Source organism: Leptonotus elevatus, chromosome 14 (assembly GCF_054856555.1).
Source record: "Leptonotus elevatus isolate MCC_2025b chromosome 14, RoL_Lele_1.0, whole genome shotgun sequence".
Lineage (NCBI taxonomy): Eukaryota > Metazoa > Chordata > Actinopteri > Syngnathiformes > Syngnathidae > Leptonotus > Leptonotus elevatus.
In genome coordinates this window covers 19,357,701-19,380,653 of record NC_141252.1, presented here as the reverse complement: position 1 = coordinate 19,380,653, position 22,953 = coordinate 19,357,701, and the positions used below count along the sequence as shown (strand labels likewise).

The 22,953-nt window shown below is 36.6% G+C and overlaps 1 protein-coding gene across 4 annotated transcripts in view; it reads right to left on the bottom strand.

Moving 5' to 3' along the window:
- Window positions 1-2,467: 2,467 nt before the first annotated feature.
- Window positions 2,468-22,953, bottom strand: part of gphna (gephyrin a) — a 44,072-nt gene continuing 23,586 nt past the window's right edge. For 2 of the 4 annotated variants that reach the window (XM_086094319.1, XM_086094321.1), the window contains 16 exons: window positions 22,030-22,167; window positions 16,908-16,950; window positions 16,672-16,809; window positions 16,406-16,498; window positions 15,710-15,765; window positions 14,378-14,497; window positions 14,241-14,299; window positions 13,985-14,138; window positions 13,782-13,903; window positions 12,529-12,616; window positions 12,337-12,410; window positions 11,120-11,184; window positions 9,554-9,657; window positions 8,323-8,419; window positions 6,886-7,024; window positions 2,468-6,794 (listed from right to left, as the gene is read on the bottom strand). In XM_086094319.1, coding sequence (XP_085950445.1) covers window positions 6,891-7,024; window positions 8,323-8,419; window positions 9,554-9,657; window positions 11,120-11,184; window positions 12,337-12,410; window positions 12,529-12,616; window positions 13,782-13,903; window positions 13,985-14,138; window positions 14,241-14,299; window positions 14,378-14,497; window positions 15,710-15,765; window positions 16,406-16,498; window positions 16,672-16,809; window positions 16,908-16,950; window positions 22,030-22,167 — 1,485 coding nt within the window. In that variant the 3' untranslated portion in view covers window positions 2,468-6,794; window positions 6,886-6,890. Of the gene's footprint in view, window positions 6,795-6,885; window positions 7,025-8,322; window positions 8,420-9,553; window positions 9,658-11,119; window positions 11,185-12,336; window positions 12,411-12,528; window positions 12,617-13,781; window positions 13,904-13,984; window positions 14,139-14,240; window positions 14,498-15,709; window positions 15,766-16,405; window positions 16,499-16,671; window positions 16,810-16,907; window positions 16,951-22,029; window positions 22,168-22,953 lie in introns of all 4 variants that reach the window. The other 2 variants (XM_086094318.1, XM_086094320.1) reach the window with 1 other exon arrangement.

The following is a 22,953-nucleotide window of genomic DNA, read 5'->3' as shown; positions in this document are numbered from 1 at the left end:
TTCCACATCCACACACAGAGCAAAAGGAGACGAACGCCCACCCCGGAAACGTGGCCTGACCAATCAAACACTGTTTTTCCAACCAGCTCGGAACATAAATTGCATCTGCATTCGTCTCATACCACTTGCCTATAAAGTCTGAGATCAGGTTTTGTAGATACAGTATACATATCAATAAAGAGTGTCACAGCTGCCATTTTGAAATATATGGGGTCTGAACGATGTGGAATTTGAGAATTGTCTGAATGCCAGATAAACTACATTCCACAGGGCAAGCTGTTGGTTATGCGAAAACTTGGAGGAAGTTGACCCCGAGATAAGGGAAAGCCTGATCAATGAGTTTCAAAGACCCGGCAAAGAGACTCAGATTTAATCTCCATAGCAACAGACTCAGTGAATTTAACCTGTTCGCTAACAGGTTTTGGATGCAAAATCCTTCATTTTTTGCGGTCTCCTCCCACCTGACGCAAGCTGTGCTACATCAAAAAACAACAACAAAACCTTTTAATTGACGTCCCTTTATTGAAAGACAGAAGGTAAAATTATTTCAGATTGGCACCGCACCAAATGCATAATGTAAATTAATAATGATTAAATTAAGGGTTTGGTCCATCCGTCAGGAAATCGACACGTGTTGATTATTGTTTTCCAAACTAAAAGCCGATGTTTGTCAATGCCTTTTAACACACACGCACACTCAGAGAATATTTACAATTTTATATGATTAATTGATTATCAAAATAATTGTTGATTAATTTGATCATCGATTAATATTCTATTAATCGTTGCACCTCTACTAAACTGGAATTCCAATATTAATTTCTGATCAAACATTCATCTTCATAACACACACACACACACAGTCTGAGAATATTAAAAATTCTAAATGATTTATTGATCATCAAAATAATTGTTGATTAATTTGATCATCAATTAATATTTGATTAATCGTTGCACCTCTTCTAAACTGGAATTCCAATATTAATTTCTGATCAAACATTCATCTTCATAACGTCTTTCGGCCATATAGTGCTAATCTTACAACATGGACTACGCTGACAGCAGGGCTAATTTTGTGCATCACACCATTTTATTTTATTGTCCTCCGGTGTGAAAAGTCAGCCTCGCAATGAAACGACTGTTTTAAGAAAAATAATTCCACAGGATTGCAAGTGATTGATGTATAAATCATTTATCACAACTTATTTTATTACATTTTCATTGATACACCAAGTCTAATTCAGGGGTCTTCAAAGTATGCATAGGGGCCTGCTTATTTGCCCAACGAGCAAATAAAGAATCACAATTTTGTTTTTAAATTATTATTAACTCGTTTTTTTTGGCCAAGTTTCAAAAATGGGTTTATTAAATCGTTTTGTTTTTTTCATTCTATTTGGTTCACATACATTTCTCTCAAATTAATAATTTGTTTAATTTTATTAAAATGAAATACATATACATTTAACAATGTTTTATTAGTCTTAATAAATAATTGGTTAATCATTTATAATTTAATGATTAGTAATTATGAAATAATTTGTAAAATTAATTAAATTTTTATTCATTTTATTTAAGTTTTTTGTTATCTAATTAAATAATTAATTATGAATACAATACAATCATATTAAACAATTTCATATTTTACTTTTAGATAAACTATTCTTTGATACACACTGACAATTTTTTTGATTAGCTCTTCTACTAATGACCTGGCCCATCTGTCCATTTATTCATAATCCAATGAGGCCTTGAGCCCCAAAAGTTTGCGTACCCTGCACAGTCTAATTAGATGTCAAGTGAGGTGCTGTGGATTGGACACAAATATCTTTTTGTACAAAACAAATGTAAGGCTCATCTCTTTTTTTTTCTATTTAGACCTACATAATATGTGTTGCACACATGTGATTGTATAAAAGCTTAGGCTTGTCCATAAGAGTTTTATTGTCAATGAGAAGTGAACGTGCTCTTGATTGGGCTCAGTCATCACGTCAACATCGGGCATTGTGTGGACAGAGTAAAATGCAAGAAAATGATGGGATTTTCTGAATAGGGAAGTCAACTCAGAACGCAGGTTTCAACAAAGAGAATGTTGAATCTGTCTACTGTAGCGCCCTCCAGGTGTAACACTACATCTGTCTTACCAACACTAGAGAGTATGCACTGTTATATATCTATTTAAAAAAACAACCATGGAGCACTAATACACACAATATATTTCAGCAAAGGTGGCAAATCCAGGTCCAGAAAGTAAAAACTCTGCCAGTTTGACTTTAGCCCTTATCGCCATTTGTTTCAGTTGTCGTGCTAGCTAGCTAGCTCTTATGGTGCTCATTTACCTGCTAGGGCGCTAGCTAGCTAGCTAGCTAGCACCAGGGGCTAAAGCCAAACTGTGGCAGGGTTTTTACTTTCTGGACCTGGATTTGCCACCCCTGCATTTCAGACTAAATAGAAGAGGACCAAAACGTGATACAGAATAATCAGGATTAATTTTATTAATTCATTTTCAGTTTCAATAATATCATTACAGAAAAACAATTTACATGATCTTTTATACAGTAATAGTAGAATGCTGTGTAATTGCTTCAAGTGCTGGTCATAGTTGATAGTGTGTGCAATGTGAGACTGATTTCAGTCAAGTGTTAAGAATCACTCATACAAAGGCAGTAATAACCTGCTTCTTCTTACTCAAATGAATCTGTTAGGGTTTGATTCCGCCTCTTTGGGCAGGTGCCTGGAAGAGCTCGTATGCTGTGTTCAGGTCATAATGGAGCTACCGGAAATAGAAATTGCACAAAATGTGGCGAGTCTTTTGACTGAACTTTTTTATTCTAATGTGTAGACTTCTATTTAACTTATCGCACACAACCATAGACCAAGCTTAAATTAGATGACATTCTCTTCACCTTCCTCCATTTTGCCATCTATGATATGAACGCAGCATGAGCCCCCAATATAAATATGATGCATTTGAGGTATCAGGGACATTTCTGATATACACACTACATACAACACAACCAAAATAAACACAAGCACAAATGAAGCATTAACATTAGTTAGAAATCCTGCCCACCAATAGCAACCTGCCCAAAGCATAAGCCACGCCCCTCACGAGAGCTGGGAGGGGAGGTAGGAGCAAAAGTCTGGAGTCAGTCAGGAAACAGGTCAAAGCTCCAAAACACGAGTGCTCGTGCTGCATTCATGTCACAAATAACGATGCTAATATGAACTTTAAAAAATAAAAATAACTTTCATCATCTAACTTTGGGCAAGTGAAGAAAAATTATAACTAGCAGCATCCATTCATTAAAAATATCAACAAGTGCTGTCACTATATTCATCTGATGAAAAGTATCAGTGCAGTAAACTTGCTTTTCTCATACGATCTGAATGCAGCATGAAAGCTTTTGGACTGCTTTATTTGGCACTGAGAAGAATCACAAACTTTTGGAGCAAAGTTATGGCAAAAGGGCGGGAATAGATTGCTCACAGTGCACTTATTTGGCAAATTTTTGAAGGTCAGTTTCCAATGATGATAACATCGTAGTCAACTGGTCAAGTTTGTAGAGAAAGTGATGTTGGAATCGGTTAAATGAAACATCAGATAAAATACGATTAGTTTCACATTTGTTGGGCTGCATACAGTACAGTGAGCTTGTTAAAGCATTACCATGTTTGTTGTTTTTTTTACTTTTCAATACAACTGAATGATGGCGTGGTAAATCAATGCCAGGTCAGAGGGAACATTATGGAACAACTAGAGCTATGATTTCCACTTGTGTGCTGTGAGAAATTATCCAATTGTTTTTTTTTTTTTTTAAATATATATTTTTTCATGTGTCTATGCCAGCGATGATTAGTGACTGGCAGAACAATGAAATACTCATCCATGAGCTGGCAGATGGTGCAATAACCTGCGTACAACCTGTTGCCATTTATATAACAGAACTTCAGACGGTCCAGATTTCAGCAAGACCTTTTTTTTTTTTAACTGGATTTTGACAGATTTTGCAAGGCCCGCAAAATATTGTTTTCTATTGCTATCAAAACATGGAACCTACCAAAAGAAATATTAGAGTCTCTTCTTCCATCAGGAAAGACTTATATTTCTATCTGTTTCCGTTTTGCAGCAATTAGCATTAGAATATAGCCAAGTTTCATCATTATTCACAAACCTGTTTAAAGCACTGGGAAAAAGAGCTTGTTGCAACATGGCCCTGCCCTCTTATACTCTACTGCCACCTGCTGGCCGTTTTTGCAATAACTAGCATTGCTTCAAATTTAGCATTCTCTTCAGTTCAGAGGCTGCATCAAAGCCTTCTGTATGCTCTAGCATAAAAAAACAACATCAAAAACTTATGAATACGTTTTTGGGACCATGGCAATATTTACAATATAATGTATTCATACGTTTTTGGGAGCAAATGAGTTAAAATGGTTGCCGTGTCAGAAAGTGTAAGTGAATGCTGAAAAGTTGAGCCTCAGCTGAAGTGTTGTATAAATAAATGAAAAAGTCAAACGACAAACTAAATGATAAGAGCGGACGTTGCCGTTTGGAGGCTGCCAGGTTCCAATTCCTCAGAATCTTTTTTTTTTTAGAGGGACTGGTAGTTGTCTGCTTCCTGAGCATTGTCTTTGAGAAGGCACCAAATCCTCTAAATGCAGAGGGGTGCAATACCATTAAGTTTTTGACATCTCGAATTTTAAAAAAGTCTAATAAAAAATATCCAATAAGACATTTGTTTCTCGCAAGTATGTTTGCTTCAGAAGTCTTAACAACCTTTCGAGCATCTGACCGCTACAAAGTTCAAATGTTTGAAAGTGAAATATTAAAAAGGGATGGTCAAATAAAAAGTAAGTCATTCAGGTTTGTCCTTTGAAATCCTGTAAGCCGCATTCCCCATAATGTCATGAAAATGGAGCAGCGGCATTTTGCTATGGAGGACCAAAATTGCCAAAATAAAAAAATATAAATGACTAAATAAATAAATAAAAGTAAAAATAAAAACTGATATAAAAAATATAATTCAAAAATTAAATACAATATATATATATATATATATATATATATATATATATATATATATATATATATATATATATATATTCGTAAAAATAAAAAAATAAAACGAGATTGAAAAAATTAAAATAAATATAAAATTAAATGTCAAAATAAATAAATAAATAAATATATAAATATAAACTCGCTGCTCTCATATTTATTTATTTCATGCTGCAGACGCTCTTTCAGGTAGAAATGTTATTCAAATAAGGGGGCGGTCCTATGCGTGTTTAGTTTCGCCGGCTTGGATGGAGAGCTCCAGCATTGGACAACTATCTTGTCCACTGTCACCACAACTTGCTGTATGCAAGCCGGAGAGGCTTCCTTGTTTGCCGACCCACTAAAACGACCAATGAAAGGCAGTTTGCAACAGCGGAGCCCAACATAAGAATGCTTAGGACCGCCCCCTCATTTGAATAACATTTTGACCTGACAAGAGGGTCTGCAGCATGAAATAAATGTGAGAGCAGAGCGTTTTTATTTATTGGTTGATATTTAATTATATTTATATATTTATTTTTGTATTTATTTTGACATTTAATTGTATTTTTTCATCGTGTTTTTTATTTTTGGATTTATTTTTACTTTTATTTATGGATATATATTTTTGTTTTTTTTATTTCCGTTTATATTCATTTTTTATATTTAATTTTTGAATTATTCCTTTTTTTTATATTCATTTTTATTTTCACTTTTATGTTTTTATTTATTTATTTTATTTATTCATTAAATAATTTTTTTGTTTTTTATTTTGGCAGCTATGGTCCATATTTTACAACAGGCCAGAATTCTGTTTGTTATTTGCCTGCTCTGCCCCATGAGTTAAAAACAAACAAACAAACAAACAAACAGAAAAACCACAACAATATACCAAAAATGCAAGGAAGAGATTCTTGCAAAGTAACAATAACACCAACTTGAAGATTCACGAGTTTTATCGGGTAATATGATGTAAACGCATCTCCACATGGGAACTGGACTACGTACTTGCAACGCCGCACCTCCGTCCACAGTGGGAGAATATACCACAGGCTACAAATGGGGCCTTGGACTCAATCGCTCTTGAATACACAAGTGAAGCCGCTTACACAGCCAACTTCACAAAGTTTGTTTTAGGTCTATATTTGCTGCGTTGGTGGTTGTCAGGTGTCATTCAAGTACGACTTTGCCAACGATCCACCGCTTTCAGCAAGTCAGCAGTTTTATGGTGTAATACAATGCACCATTTGATTTTTGGGGGAGGTCAATCAAAGTCAAAAGAAGGGTTTTCCACCAATTGCAGACGGATTCTACAAAAGGCTGTTTTGAGAGGAATGGAGGATGGAAGAGCAGAAATGAAGGCAGAAGCAGAGGAAAGTCTTTCTATATCACGACCAAGGAAAAAGGCTGAACGCACAAAGCAAATGAACTTGAGAGACAAGAATGTGATTACTACCATAATGATGATGATATTCAATCAGAACCATAATAATATCATATGAAGTACGATAATAATCATTATAATCAGGAGAATTATATAATATTACAGAATAAAACTCATTTTTATATATTTCTGCACATTTTTTTTTAATCTTCTCAATGCAGACCTATGAGGATTTTTTCAGCCTGTGCTGGCTCTAATTGGCTGTTGCATATGACATCCCAGCTAATAGATGCCCCCGCCCATTTTTCCCCCCCTCCTGTCCAGGCAGGAAGTCCCAGCACCGTCAATGTATTTGTCTCGAGGGACTGAAATCTGGGGAGAGAAATATCTGTGTTGGTTGATACATTATCAGTCTTGGGCCACGTTCAAGATGGTGATGATGAAGCAAAACGAGAGAAAGCACCTGCATCATAGCCGTCCGATAACCATGACGTCCACAACTTCTCCCTTGTGCAGTTCCACATACTGCTCGGTTTTAGGAGGCAACATCAGCAGGCCGTTGGCGCTGCGCATCGACATGAGCCTGCTGGACACTTGGTTACCTGAAGGGTGGGGCCAACATATTGGAAAAGATGACGTCTTCAGAACATTTGTTGATCATCTCAAATATGAAGCAAATCTAATGTGTTCACAAATTTGCTGCAAAGCACAGGTCAGACTTACACAGACACCTCCAAATCTAATACATACAGGTCAATTTTTTTTTTTTTCAATTAGTCGTATGAATTCTATATACTTAATATGTCTTACCTTTGAGTGTTCTTATACAGAAATGCACTGCTTAATATGAAGAGGTGTTTCACCCCAAAAAATTTTCTTTTAAAATAATGTATGGTCTAATTGCTTTGTTAATATGCTTAAACATCATCTGCAAAAAGCAGAAATGCAATACTGAGGCCACCAAACCGGACCCCCTCAACCCCTTGGCTGCGCCTAGAAATTCTGTCCATAAAAGTTATGAACAGAATCGGTGACAAAGGGCAGCCTTGGCGGAGTCCAACCCTCACTGGAAACGAATCAGACTTACTGCCGGCAATGCGGACCAAGCTCTGGCACCGGTCGTACAGGGACCGCACAGCAGGTATCAAGGGGTTCAGTACCCCATACTCCCGAAGTACCCAACACAGGACTCCCGAAGGACACGGTCAAACGCCTTCTCCAAACCCACAAAACACATGTAAACTGGATGGGTGAACTCCCACGCACCCTCGAGGACCCTGCAGAGGATGTAGAGCTGGTCCACTGTTCCACGGCCGGGACGAAAACCACAATGCTCCTCCTAAATCCGAGATTCGACTTCCCGACGTACCATACTCTCCAGCACCCCTGAATAGACCTCACCAGGTATCCTGAGGACTGGGTTCCCTCTATAGTTGGAACACACCCTCCGGTCCCCCTCCTTAAAAAGGGGGACCACCACCCCGGTCTGCCAAAAAGTGTCTAAAATTTACTTTTCAAATTGCTATTTCAGGTGATTAATAATTAGAGTTAGCCATTAATTACAAGTACCAATAACACATACTCTCTTTTTTTAAATCCCATATTTACCACTACATAAAGAATAATAAATGAATAAATAAGTAAGACTACAAATTAGTATGAAGGCTTTCGATTACCGATTAGACACACAGCCTCAGTATGTAAACCACCTACTTTCTATTGTCATCAACCTGTTAGATTAGCTGGAACTGTAAATTGGAATATAACCAACAAATATTGAATGTTTATCTGGATTATTTTTTTTTTAAACAGAAATTAAAGGTCAGCTGACTTTTGGTTGATAGAAAACGTGCGTTCCTTGGTCATAGAGGTCAATACTTGTGTGCATGCAGGTTTGCACCTGTGCTTTGAGCCCAGGGCAGCGGCTCTTGGTGATGCCAGGTGAGAATGCAGCGATGGTACTCTGGTCGAGGATCCAGCTTCACATCACACGAAAGCTAAAACATAAAAACAACTAATGTTGAGAGAGACGCGACGTGAACATACAGTATGAGTATATAGGCCTGCAATTTCCTAGCTCTCGCATCAGTCACTGTAGCGTACAGTGACGTTGCCAGTTGAGGCTAACGGCAGGTGCGTCAAGAATGCTTTTGATTACTGCATTTTGTTAGCGTTTGTTTAATAAAGTGATTGAACGAGCACCAGCAACTGTTTCCGTCCTTCCTCTATACCACCACGTATACCACCCGTTATGGTTTAGAATTAATTATAACCAGTGGTGGTAGGCTGTATATTCAATTTGCTAATGTTGTTTACTTTCACATGAACATGTGGATGAGTAAATTTACTATTCTGTACAAAAAAAAAAAATCTCTCAATAAGCAAAGCACAAACACAAGACTCAAGCAGTACATGAGAAGCATGTTATTGCGTGACAATTTTTTTTGTCAATTCAGTTTTTCTTTTTTTAAAGACTTGATCGTTAAGATGAATGCAGAAAACAAGTATTGCTGCCATTGTAGTTTCCGCATGGTCTTGCATGCTTGGAAGTTCATATTGGTTGCTGCCATTGATCAGATCATAATGTGTACAGTTTCTATTTTTTTTTAAATTAAAAATATGACTCGTTTCAATGCTTTCAGTGCTTGTATGTGTATGTTTTTCATTTACATTTCCTTTAGCAATATCATAATACTGAGAGTGAGAGCCATAATAATTTTGGTGTGAAATTGTGAATTTTTTACATCATTTCATCCGTGGTTTAAACAATTATTCATTGTACAATAAATGCATTTACATTGATGTAGTGAATTATTTTATAATCAAACTCATTTTATGACAAACATCTCAGAAGTTGTCCACTTGAATGCATTAATTTTTACAAATCAAATCTAGTTATTCAATTATATTAGAAGATTGGTGGTTTTCACTTTAGAGTAGACGATGAGAACAGAGACAAATGCTCATATTAGTCTGTTTGTCATATTCAGTCTATTATGCATTGGATACCTTTGACAAACAGACTGACAGGTGAATCAAAAATATTTTTCCTTCAGTTGTCTTAAGAAAAAAGTTTTTTTTTTTTTGCCATTCTTTGTCAATGTGTGTGAGAGAGTGAGTAAGAAGGTTACCCTCGCTTTAATAATCGTGGGTCTAGGATCCAGAATGCCTTGCATCTTCCTCAGTGCAGGAATCACGAAGAGATTACATGTGACCACTGCAGACACTGGGTTACCTGCAAAAACAAGTTATCACAGGCAGTGGTGTAGTGGCCCTTTGAGGATTGGGTATACTGTAAAATTCCACTTTTTTTTTTTTTTTTAAGTCGTCCCTTTCTGAATTAATGTGGAATGAGTTTGTCATTGTATAAATAATGTTGTTAAACAATAATTAGTTAACAAGGAACAACAATTGTGAATAAACAGTCACTATAAGATCTCAATATTGTTTAAGGCCGAATCTTAACGTACATGTCTCCATTCTTGTTTTTTAACTTACTTTAAAATCCACTACCAGTCTGCTACTAAAACAAAAACTCGATCATGTAGGTAAGTGTGTAACCGGCGGCGCTCTCTCCGGGGATCGGAACCACACAGCAAGTCCTCTCTGGTGTATGAGCGCAATGCGCTCCGGTTGAGCTAAAAGTGTGGAATGCCATCAGCACTCAGGTCAATATTTGAAGGATCATTTACTCTCTTTGTGACCCGCCCTACTCTGCCTATAATTGGAGCGTGCGGTTAGGGGATGCAGGGGTGGGGGTGCGAGTGTTGGAACGCGGCCATCAGTGGCCGCAAACGACGCTGATGTGTGAAACCCGGAAGTCCGTGGCATCTACCCCATTAAAAAGTATGGAGAGAACAGAAAAATAAGGAGAACACGAACACCTGACTTGACCATTCAGTGGAGTGAACAGACACACTTGCAATATGTAATGATATTCAGTACATGGGCTGAGCTAAGATTTCATTTTTGCAAAGGTAATTTTCTCAGTTCTGACTGAAACCGTCATAGAGGTATTCAACTAAGATAAGAATGTCTTTATTATTGTAGTTATAGTTTGCTTTGGTAGAGAATTGTACTGTATCATAAATATAAACTGTATCTATTATTTTGAAGAAAAAAAAAATCATCGGTCGGATGTTGAGTGGACTCAGTCGGGTCGGGGAACTTTATTTTGAAAGTTTTACAACCCAATCAACTATTTTTAGACACATCATAGCTGGAAGTGGTGACAGAGATGGTTCTCTTTACCGAGAGGGAGAAGATTAGTTTTTTTTGTCTGAACAAAAACTAAAACCTACTATAAAAAGTAGGCTGATACCCGTATGATACTCAATTCTTGAGTAGTCACCGATACTAATACCACTACTGCTTTTAATACATAACATTTCCCAAAAACAACGATGACAGATAATTATAAAGAAATACTTGTGTATCCCAATTACCCAATGTAGCATTTTTTCTTAAAATTTTCTGTTCAGCTGATTTCTAGTTCCTGATGGTAAAACAACCACAAGAGGTAAAGAGCCGCCGATGCGAGTACCGATACCTTGACATATCAGTATCAGTATGCACTCATCCCTAATAAAAAAAGAAGACAAGATGAGTGCTATAATAGAATGTTAGATACCAATTCAACGCTACCAACAAAATCTCTCACTGACCACAACACAAACATGAAGACACAAGTTTTGTACCTGGCAGAGCAAAGATGAGTTTCCGTGCTCCATCAATGTCAACAGTGGCAAAGGTAGTAGGAAGACTGAAAATAAACACAGACCACTTTTTTTAAGCATAGCTTTAAAAGCAAAAGTTGATTAGAAGGCGGTATAACTTCTAAGGTTAGTGTGTTACGATTTTCTGAGCAACACAGCAAAACCTGGTTCAAAATTCATTGCGTTCATACTCAGGAGGAGATGACTACTTCTTAAGATGACAACGAAAAAAAATGGTAGTTATGGCAACTTGGTTTCACTTTCAACAACAAGTCTACAATGTGATGTGGGATTCTAGTTAAGGTAAGGAGAGAAGTAATTAACTCATTCACTCCCAGCCATTTTCACTGAAGTGACCCCCTTCGCTCCCGGCTGTTTTACTGGATTTTTACTGATATTGTAAGGCCCACAGAATATTCAGTTCTATTGCTATAAAAAACAGGGAACCTACCAAAAGAAAGATTAGTCTCTTCTTTCATCAGGATTTTTTTTATTATTATACAGTGTTCTCTCTCTAACACTTTTCACAGCCTCGCTGAATCGCAGATTTTATTTAGTGCAACTGCATGCTTTTTTTTTTATTACAGTAATGTACCTATTTTATAAAATTTATGAAAGTTTGAACATTCAGAATGTTTAAACAAGAGAGAAATGTGAGAAAATGTAAATGCCTCAATGAGAAAAGTGTATCAATTGTGTGGTGAGGGGTTTAACAGCCTTAAAACATTTATAATAAATGTAAAAGATAAAGCTAACTACTTAGCGGATTTCATTTATTGCGGGCATTTTTTGGAACCTAACCCTAACGGAAAACGAGGGACCACTGTATTTCTATCTGTTTCCGTTTTGCAGCAATTAGCATTAGAATATAGCTAAGTTTCATCATTATTCACAAATCTGTTTAAAACAGTGGGGGAAAGAGCTTGTTGCAACATGGCCTTGGTAGATCTCTTATACTCTGCTGGCCATTTTTGTAATAACTACCATTGCTTCAAGCATTCTCTTCAGTTCAGAGGCTGCATCGAAGCCTTCTGCGTGCTCTTGCATATACAAACATTAAAAAACGTATAAATATGTCTTTGGGAGCATGGCAATATTTAACACAGAACATACTTATACGTTTTTGGGAGCAAAGTAGTTAAATGAAGATGAAAGGGTAATAAAGAAAAATGATGACATCAACCTTTAGGTCTACTCACCCTGGCTTCATGAACACGCGCCCAAAGTGAATCTGAGCATGAAGGTCAATGTCCAGCACCTGCTTTAGGAAGTCCTGATTGGACACGCAGTAAGTTACGGTCAGCTGACTGTGCCAGATGTAGTTCATCAAATTTTGCCAGCTGAATAAAATTGGATGATTCATCATGGATGCGTCAGAGGGTGGAGCTTACCTTCTCTCCCATGGACACACCCCCTGAGGTGATGATGACATCAGCACGACTGTTTCCCTCATGGAGAGCTGAGAGCAGATCATCAGGGCTGCACATACAGGTAAAAAAATGTCACCTTAATGAATTGAGTGAATCTGTTACATTTAGAACAAAAGTTAAGTGTGATTAAGCACACGTTTTTGAAAGCTGAGTATAATTTCACTGGCCACACCCAGGCCTGATGGTCGACAGATTTGTTGAAACACTGTATTAGAAAATCCTACAACAGCCATCCGTTTGTGCCCTTAATCATAAAAACTCTTGGATTATGCAGCAGGACAACAACCCACAACACACAGGCAAGTCTGCTTCGGTCCAAAACAAAAGCAGAAAATTGTTTTAAGATTTCAAAGGATGTCAAAGGCCAGATTTAAATCCAATTGATATGCTGCGGTACGACTTTAAATGGAAAATCAAAAACACTCCACTATGAGTTAGAAAAGCAAATGGTTGGTTGTTGTTGTTTTGGGCCTGGTCTAAACTAAAACTGGAAAATATGCATACACAGTTACATGACAGACTCAAAAACAATGTTCTAACAGAATCCTAACACTATCAAAAATAACAAATAATAACTGTTGCCTTAGTGAGGTTGAGCATGCAAACTATGAAAACTCATTATAGTTTAAGATGTCTAATGTCAAAAGGTACATAGGGTTGCAGATTTTATATATTTTTTATATTCAAAATAAAATATTGCACATTGCAGTGCTTTCTTTTATTTATATTTATTTTGGCAAAAAATTTAATGATCTATTTTGGTTACGATAATAGTGAAGTTTCTATACAGATTTATCTCTATTTAGTTTTGAACTTTCTAAAAAATGTATTACATGTTATATAAGAATATTAGTTACTATAGTTGCGTATAATGTATTCTAATAATGACTTGTAATTATTTACTCGTACACTATGATGAAATATTTGCACAAAGTTTAAAGGGACAGAATGAACTGCTTGGACGGAGAACCTGGGTTCAATCCCTGCTTGGACCACATTTTAGTACATTCGATGGTTTGAATCCCACCTTAGACTGGTTGCAGCTCAACTTCTCTTTTTTTCATTTACCTTTCAACTACAATTAACAATGAGTAATTTACACATAATTTATCTTTCAATTTACTTCATAAGCATTCAGCTTTCAGCATTTTCACGCAATTTCTCAGAAACTATACTTAGTCTAGTTATATATAGCATAGTTTGCAATGATTTACTTGTCTCCAACAATGCCCAGGTTGATGGTGGGGTATCCATGTTCCTGGATGGTCGCTAGCAGAGTCGAGCGATTGGAGTCTCTGATCTTTCCTGGGTGAAGGTCATCCTCTGGATTCAACAGCTTGAATACAATAAATCAGTGGGTTTATTAATAGAGGACACAGTGGGAATAATCTTGTTTTGATTATCTGAGGGCACACACCTCATTTCCAGTAGACATGACAGCCACCACTGGGAACTTGTGCACGCTGACATCAGTCACTCCCACTGTAGCCAGCAGACCAATCTCCGATGGGCCCATGTGTGTCCCTTTGGCTAACACACACTCTCCTCGTCTGATGTCATGACCTATAGGCCTGAACAGGCAAGAACAGTTGGCTTCAACTACAGGTCAAATTCTGAAGTACCTTTAGGCCCGACTGTGCGTGTGTGTGTGTGCTGACTGTTGTTCTTTCTACCTGATGTCTTGTCCAGGCCGAGCCTGCACCATAATCCTCACTTCTAACTCTTCTGTGCCCTGAAATATACCAGAGATAATGTAACTACTCTTGATGAGATCCATGTACTCCCCGCCAACAACTTGTTGGTTGCTTACATCTTCAGACTCCCGCAAGAGTTCTGTATCTTCCACTTGGACTACTGCGTCAGCGCCGCAAGGAATGGGAGCACCGGTGGTCACCCTCATCACTTGGCCTGGCATCACTGTGTGGGTGGGCTGCATTGATGCACAGTCATATTACAACTGTCAACTTTGAACTATGGTGCATACTTTGCCTCAAGCTTGTAATTGTTACTTATGTTTCTTACCAGTAACTGCTTCAAAAATAAATACAAATATATATATAATTTCCCATGGGAGCATCTTTCTTTTGTTGACTTGTTACTCATTCCTGCAGTTCAGACCTACGACAGTAAGTAATGAGTAATGTGGCTGTGAATATTTTTACAAGCACACCCTCCATCCATGTTCTACTTTAGTGAGCCTTCAGGCAATATGAGCTGTTGTACCAAAAAAGTCAATCTGGGATGACCACAGAATGTGTGTGCGATGCCTTGTTGTGTTATGAATGAGCTACTGTTGGATTTGTCATTGATAGAGCACTGTTTAAACATTGCTGGCTAGTTTATTCAGTATGTGTAATACCTTGTAACAACACATGACAAGTTGCAAACATTTTGTGTGTTGTGAATGTTTAAAACATGATACCTTACATGGTTAGCAAAGGTTGTAGCATCTTGATGTGCTTCTTCCAATGCTCATTGTGTAGTACTTGTAATTTCATTCTAAAATGAATTCTAAGTCATACAGTGTTAAAGCTGCTCTCTGTAGTAGGCTAACTAGTAGACTAATTTAATGTTGTGATATTTGTGGTCAAATCAATTTATTTAGCACTCTTGACTTTATGTTTTCATAATTGTTCAGACATCCTGATTGTGATCTAGTAAGTTATTTTAATTTCTGATCATATACAACGTAACTATTGGCATTGGTTGGAATGTTAAGCTATTTTAGATTGATACATTACTACATATAAAATTATATAACTTCATTAAAACACCGGCGTAAACTAAAGTGGGCTGGTCTGAGCCTTGAAACTCCAGGGCTGAAAATGAGTCCCATTCCGGCCCTGACCATACCCAGAATTAACTTAATAAGATCACAGATATAGTGCAGAGGAAGACTAAAAATTTAGGAAATGTAAGCAAAACAAATACTTAATTCAAATACATCTATAAAGTTAATAGTCTTTATTTTAAAGTGTACAACTCTCCCCTTTAAGTTCTGTACCATTGCAGGTCATACCCCAATAGGAGACTGCCAAAAAAGTATGCTACGTATAATTATTTGTCATCTTCATTACTTTTGAAAATGGAAATGAGCTAAACTCCTCATATTGATCGTACTGATTAATGAATAAGGGCTGACCTGTTGTCCAGCCTGTGATTCTCCCATGATGAAGCGATCTCCTGGGCCATCAGCAGCTGCAGGACAAAGAATTACATAAATACAATCAACTCATTTGCTCTCTATGTTTTATTTTAAATGTTTTAAGTGCCCCAAAGATATATCTATACGTTATTTATGCTAGAGCATACAGAGGGCTTTGATGCAGCCTCTGAACGGCAGAGAACAGGTGAAGCAATGGTAGTAATTACAAAAACGGCCAGCAGGTGACAGAAGAGTATAAGAGATCAACCAGGGCAATGTTGCAAACAAGCTCATTTACCCACAGTTCTAAACAGATTTGTGAATAATGATGAAACTTAGCTATATTCTAATGCGAATTGCTGCCAAACGGAAACGGATACAAATTTACTTTTTTTCCCTGATGAAAGAAGATACTCTAGTCTTTCTTTTGATAGGTTCCATGTTTTTATAGCAATAGAACACAATATTATGTGGGCCTTGCAAAATCAGTCAAAATCCAGTAAAACAGCAGGGAGAGAAGGGGGTTGCTTCAGTGAAAATGGTTGGGAGACAATGAGTTGACTGAAAACTAGAGCATCTCTCTTGAATGGTGATTTAAGATTGATTTCAATGCCGAATATACTGTGAAAAATCTCATCCTCATCAAAAATCTCATTGAATGCAAAAACCATCAGCTTGAACCAAACTGCCTACCTCTTACAGCATAGCCATCTTTAACTGAGGCGGGAAATGGAGGAAGGTTGTCTTTGGCATAGATGTCCTGAGCAAGCACTCGACCCAATCCGTCTAGAAAGAATAACATTTCTAAAACCATTTCAAGAACATTACAACCATCACAACAAGTACAGTTAGACATTAAAATGAACTTAACTGCGCACATAGTAGTCAAAATATAACCACTTTATACGATGCAAAAACGGATCAGTGCACTCAGCACACAATCTATGCTGGAGACTGACCTCTGTAGTTAATGACTTCAATTCCCAGAATAGGAGTCATCTCTAAGACAGTGATGAAGGCTTTGTCCATTGATGTCAGTGGAAACGGGGACATTCGATGACGTCGTGCCACTTTGCTGATGTCTACCGCACTGTGGCCTGCACACACGCACACACAACGAATACACGCACACACAACAAAAGTTATAGTTTGCACAGTAATGCAGATTTTCAAGAGTGATGTGTAAATAACTTACTGGCCCTCAGGATGTTCTCATTACTGCCACAGCGAGACTGGACCTGGGGGTGGACAATAATTTTCCTGTTTTAGTCGTCGTTTCACTCGCATGGAACAAACTCAAACACTTTACTTCTTTACAGGACAGTTCAACTTAATTGACTCCTCACAAAGGATTAGGAGTGGATGATTGAAAGTAAGAAATCTTACGTAAAATTGCTTGAAAATCATGATGAGTTTGGTTACCTTTGGCACAGCCTTCATTCGACTTTGACTTGTAAAAACCAGAGCAACCTATCTATTATAACCTCTGCAGCACTGATAAGTTTAACTTGCTATTACACATATGAGCAAAATTGATAAAAGAAAAAAAAGAAAAGAAAGAAAAAAATTATAGTAGCAAAAATATAATGAAAATTAGCGAATGAAAATAGGCATTTCTTTTTAATTGTGGTTCAACAGAAGTACTTAACCCATTTGCTCCCAAAAATGTAGATTTTATTTTTATTTTAAATGTTTTAAGTGTCCCAAAGACGTATTTATGTTTTTTTTATTTTTATGCTAGCGCGTACAGAAGGCTTTGCTGCAGCCTCTGAACTGCAGAGAACGGTTGAAGCAATGGTAGTAATTACAAAAATAGCCAGCAGACTATAAGACATCAGCCAGGGCCATGTTGCAAACAAGTTGATTTACCCACACTTCTAAACAGATTTGTGAATAATGATGAAACTTGGCTTTATTCTAATGCTAATTGCTGCAAAACTGAAATAGATAGAAATATTATAATAATATATAAAGGTTCCATGTTTTTATAGCAATAGAACACAATATTCTGTGGGCCTTGCAAAATCAGTCAAAATCCAGTAAAACAGCTGTGAACGAAGGGGGTTGCTTCAGTGAAAATGGCTGGGAAGTTATAAAACTGGCTTGGACAAAAATGATGGAATTCTTAACATTTTATTGCACAACCTTTTGAAACAATCACTGCAATCAAATGGACTTTTGTAACTATCAAAACTGTCAATGAGACTTAAGCACTGCTCTGGAGGTATTTTGTTCCACTCTTCATGAGCAAACTGCTTCAGTTGCCTCAGGTTTGAACTTTGAAGGGTGCATTCTTTCTCCAGACAGGCATGTTTCAGCTCCTTCCACAGATGTTCAATAGGATTTTAGATAAGGGCTCATGAAAGGCCACTTCAGAATAGTCCAGTCCTTCTCAAATAGTGGGACGGGCCCATTTTTCTTTCTTTCTTTTTGCCATATGAGAATAAAGTGTAATTGTGCATCCTCTACAGTAGGTAGCAGTGGTGCTCTCAATTTTTGTTTGAATATCAGGCAAATTTATGTAGGCTACATCAAATGGATGTTGTTATTCTAAAACACAATGTTAATGAAGTTATTATTTGTTGTAAGTTGATCTCAATTTATTTTTTGTTTTCTTTCATGTTAGCAAAGATAAAATGATGTGCAGAGGTGTAACAATTTTATAGATAAATGAGACTATTTATAGTTGTGGCGGAGAGCTGGGGGTGGGGCGAAATGTTTTCATCTTCCTAAGAGGAAGTAACAGAGAATAAGCACTGAAATAGTTCTTTGTCAATGTTGGTAATGACGTACTGAAAGAAATTCCTGAGCCAAGAAATAAATATGAAGTAGATAAATAACTCATACACTATGTTTCTTAGTGCAGTAAATAATACTGAAGTTTTAAATGTTGTAAAAACCCTAAAAAACAGAAAAAATGTCCACTGATTGCTTTAATATTGACATGACATTAGTCAAAAGCATCATAGAACCTGTTGTACAACCATTCACATATATCTGTAATTTGTCATTTAAAGCTGGTATCTTTCCATCAAAAATGAAAACCGTTAAAGTCATTCCTATTTATAAAGACGGAGATAGACATTTATTCACTACCTATAGACCAATCACTTTTGCCATAGTTCTCAAAAATTTTAGAGAAACTTTTTTCACATAGACTGGACACTTTCATCAAGAAACACAAGCTCTTAAGTGAAAATCAATATGGATTTAGAGAAAAACCATCAACCTCGATGGTAGTAATTTACTATTGGGATTTTTTATAGATTTAAAAAAAGCATTTGATACAATATCAGGGGTGGGCACACTCGGTCCTCGAGGGTCGGAGTCCTGCAGGTTTTGGATGTCTCCTTTCTCCAACACAGCTGATATATGATCAGCTCATTAGCAAGCTTTGCATAAGCATGGTAATGATCCTGTTGATTGGAATCAGCTGCGTTGCAGCAGGGAAACCTCCAAAACCTGCAGGACTCCGGCCCTTCAGGGCCGAGTTTGCCCACCAGTGTTAAAGGTCATAGTATATTATTGAATAAATTTGAGATACGGCATAAGAGGCTTAGCATATAAATGGATTAAAAGTTACCTAGATAACAGATATCAGTATATGTAGTTCAACAACATACTGCACATTCAAAACAATTGATGATCTCTCACGGCTTTTCCCAAGGGTCAATGCTTGGCCCCAAGTTATTTATATTATATATAAACGATATCTGCTACTTACAAGTGTTTTGTTTGCTGATGACACAACTCTTTATTGTTCTGGAGAAAATCTGAAACAGCTTTTGATTACTGTAGAAAATGAATTAAAAGTATTAAAAAATTGGTTTGACACCAACAAATTATCTCTAAATTTAAACAAATCCAAGTTTATAGTTTTTGGCACGAGACAGGTCAAGCACCAAGTCACAATTAGAGTAGATTCTAATGAAATAAAAAAAGTGTATGAATTTTTTTTTATTGGTGTAGTTATTGATGAAAGATTAAGCTGGAAGTCCCACATAGACAATGTTAAAAGGAAAGTGTCCAAAATTATAGGGATCCTTTAAAAAACAAAGGAAGTTTTGAATAAGAAGTCCTTATATACATTATATTGCTCATTATTATTATTACCATATCTAACCAATTGTGTGGAAATGTGGGGAAACGCTTACAAAACAAATACTTACCCTCTTTTTAAACACACAACAACCTACTTTGCCACAATATTCAGAAGCTGTTTGAAATCAGAGACAGTGACTATGATTTGAGGGGTATAAGTGTCTATAAAAATGTCAAAACAAATAATAAATAAGCAAAGGTGTGTTACAATTCTAGGTGTAAATTTGTGGAATAATTTTGGAATGACCTGAAAAGATGTGAATCACTGGTTGTGTTTAAATGGATGTATAAAAACAAAGTAGAACAATATTTAAATCAGGTATAAGTCAATACAAATGTAGAAAATAGAGTGCAATTAAAAATGTATGTATAAGACTTTGTGCTGATTTATATATCTGTAAAAATGTTTGCTTATCAACTAAATGTGCAATACTGTTGGCATATCTATGCACGTATAAGTGCAGCTGTTTATGTGTAAGTTTGTTTTTTCTTTTGTAAGGGGGTAGGACTCGATACGTTTTTTTTTACTCCTTTTGAACATGTAAGCTGTGCTTAATGATGATTGTGTATGTAAAAAAAACCCTTTTATTTTAATTTTTTTAAATTTTAATTGCAGTATTGCTGTTTTATATGTTCAACAAACAAACAATAGTCCAATGTTTTGCTCTTAGCCATTCTTGGGTGTTCTTAGATGTGTGTTTTGAGGAATTATCCTATTGCAAGAACCATGAACTGCAACTGAGGCCAAGCTTTGTGACACTGTGCAGCACATTTCTCTCTACAATACCTGAAAGTCTTGAGATGACATTGTATTATGCATTGATTCAAGACACGCTGGGCCAGATGAAGCAAAGCAGCCCCAGTGCATAACAGAGCCTCCTCTGTGTTTCACAGTCCGGACAGCGTTCTTTTCTTGGTATGCCTCATTTTTGTGTCTGTGCACATAGGGCTGATGTGCCTTGTTAAAAAGTTCCCTTTTGACATTTTCCCAGAAGCTTGTCAACATGCAGTTTGTCAATTCTACATTTTAAATGATTTATTTCCACTAGTGGTGTCCTCCTTGGGCTTCTTCTATGAAGTCCACTTTGCTCAAACATCGACGGATGGTGCGATCTGACACAGATGTACCTTGTTGTCCTTGGAGTTCAACTTTAATTTCGTTGGAGGGTGTTTCTGGCCTCTTTTGTTACAATTTGTAATAGCCGTCTGTCCAAGTTGTCATAAATTTCCCTCCTGCGACCACATCCAGGGAGGTTAACTAAAGTTCTATGTGCAACTGCAGTCACAGAAACATCAAATTGATGGTCATGTAGGCTTTACCTTGAACGTGCTTGTCAAAAATGTTCTTTCTACACTCCTGAGACAATTCTCCCCTTCGCTTCTTCTGCTCATGTTCCGTGTTTGCACAATATGTCACCAAACAGCATAGTTGACGACTTGTTAACCTTTAAATGGGCCAAATGACTGCTTACAAGTTCGAAGACACCTGTGATACTAATTAGAGGACATACCTTGGTTGAACATTGATCAAAAATATGGTCAAATCATTTTCAAACTTTGATAGTGGTATCATCTTTTTTTCCCAGGCCGGTTTCACAAGTTTGTTTTTGAAAATAATCCTGCTGAACCACAATTCAAAAGCAATTTCTGATTTTCACTGGTTCATTTAATTATTTATCACAATTTTTTTTCTTTTATTGTTGTTATTTTTCTTTCGTTAATAGGGGAGTACCAACAATTTTGTCTATGTTTCAGACCTTGATGGAATACAGTAATGTGTTTCATGAGCATCATTATCAGCACGTCCCTCATCAAAAATTTAGTCAAGAATCTTTAGAAAAAACACAAATGTGTGCTGGCTCAAACAGTAGGCACATGCTTTCTACCAGTGAGAGAAGTTCCGAAACGGCAACTTGCAAATGTGACCTTTAAAACAATTCTAGCATGAAGTTTTTGCATGTTTTTCCGGTTTAGAATGTGCATTATTTGTCTTTGTAAAGCACATCTTAGAATATTTGTATTATGCTTGCTTGGAAAGACATTGAAAAACTTTGAGAGAGGGGGCAGACGCAGCAAGATATGAGCAAAAATGCAGGAACGGTTTCTTTTTACATAGTTGGAAAAAAAGCTGCTTTTTGCCACTTGCAAAGATCTTGTTTTGGGTTTTAGTTTTCTAGTGTCTCCATTCATATTTTAACATGACTGTATGTGTGTACCTTAGGTGTTGGGCATGATGCAGTAGAAAGGCGGGAAGTTGCCTGTGTTGCCCGTGGTGACTCAGAAGGGGTGGAGCTCAAAGAGGCAGAATCTCGAGGAAGCACCTGAACACCTCGAGAAATGATCGAGTCCGGAATCTACAGGTTAAGAGAGCATAGACATTACGTTTATCCATGTCTCCCTTAAAATCTTTGACCTTGCTGCACAGTAACATATTCTTGAAACATTAAAAAGAAAACTATGCATCAAAGATTTAGTCTATAGTTAACAGAGACATCAACAACACTAAGTAAAATGTAAATGAGTTTAATATACTGAATGATAGATAAATAAATAAATAAAAAGATGGTAAAGAAAATTAGAGGGTTACATGCATCAGTAAACATTTGGCCCTAAAAATGATATCTATATTTAAATGTACAATTGAGCAAATATGTATTTTTATTTGGACCAAGTTGATACGTAACCTATGTTGAAACAGTAACAAAATAAACATATTACATCATTCCTTCAATTAATTTAAATGTTGTCATGTTAACTTGTGAAGGAGATTAAACTGATTTCCAAAGCAATGACACCTATTATATTACAGAAATAGTTACATCACAGTTTAGCAGCAATGCCTGACATAGCATACATATCATTTTTTTTAAATAATGTAAGAAGCAAATGACTAATTTCACATTAATTAGTTTTACAGTCCCCAAGGAAAGCCAGTCCCGTTTTGTTTAGAAGTATCCTAGTAGTAGTAAAACGATCCTCTTATAATGAGGTACAAACAAGGTAAGAACTGTGAAAATATATAATAAAATCAATAAAGCATTAAAAACATAAACAGTACCAGCCACAAAACCGGTACATTGTATCATACTGTAGGTCCAATTTTGTTGTTTGTTGTTATATATGGTGTGTTAATTTACATC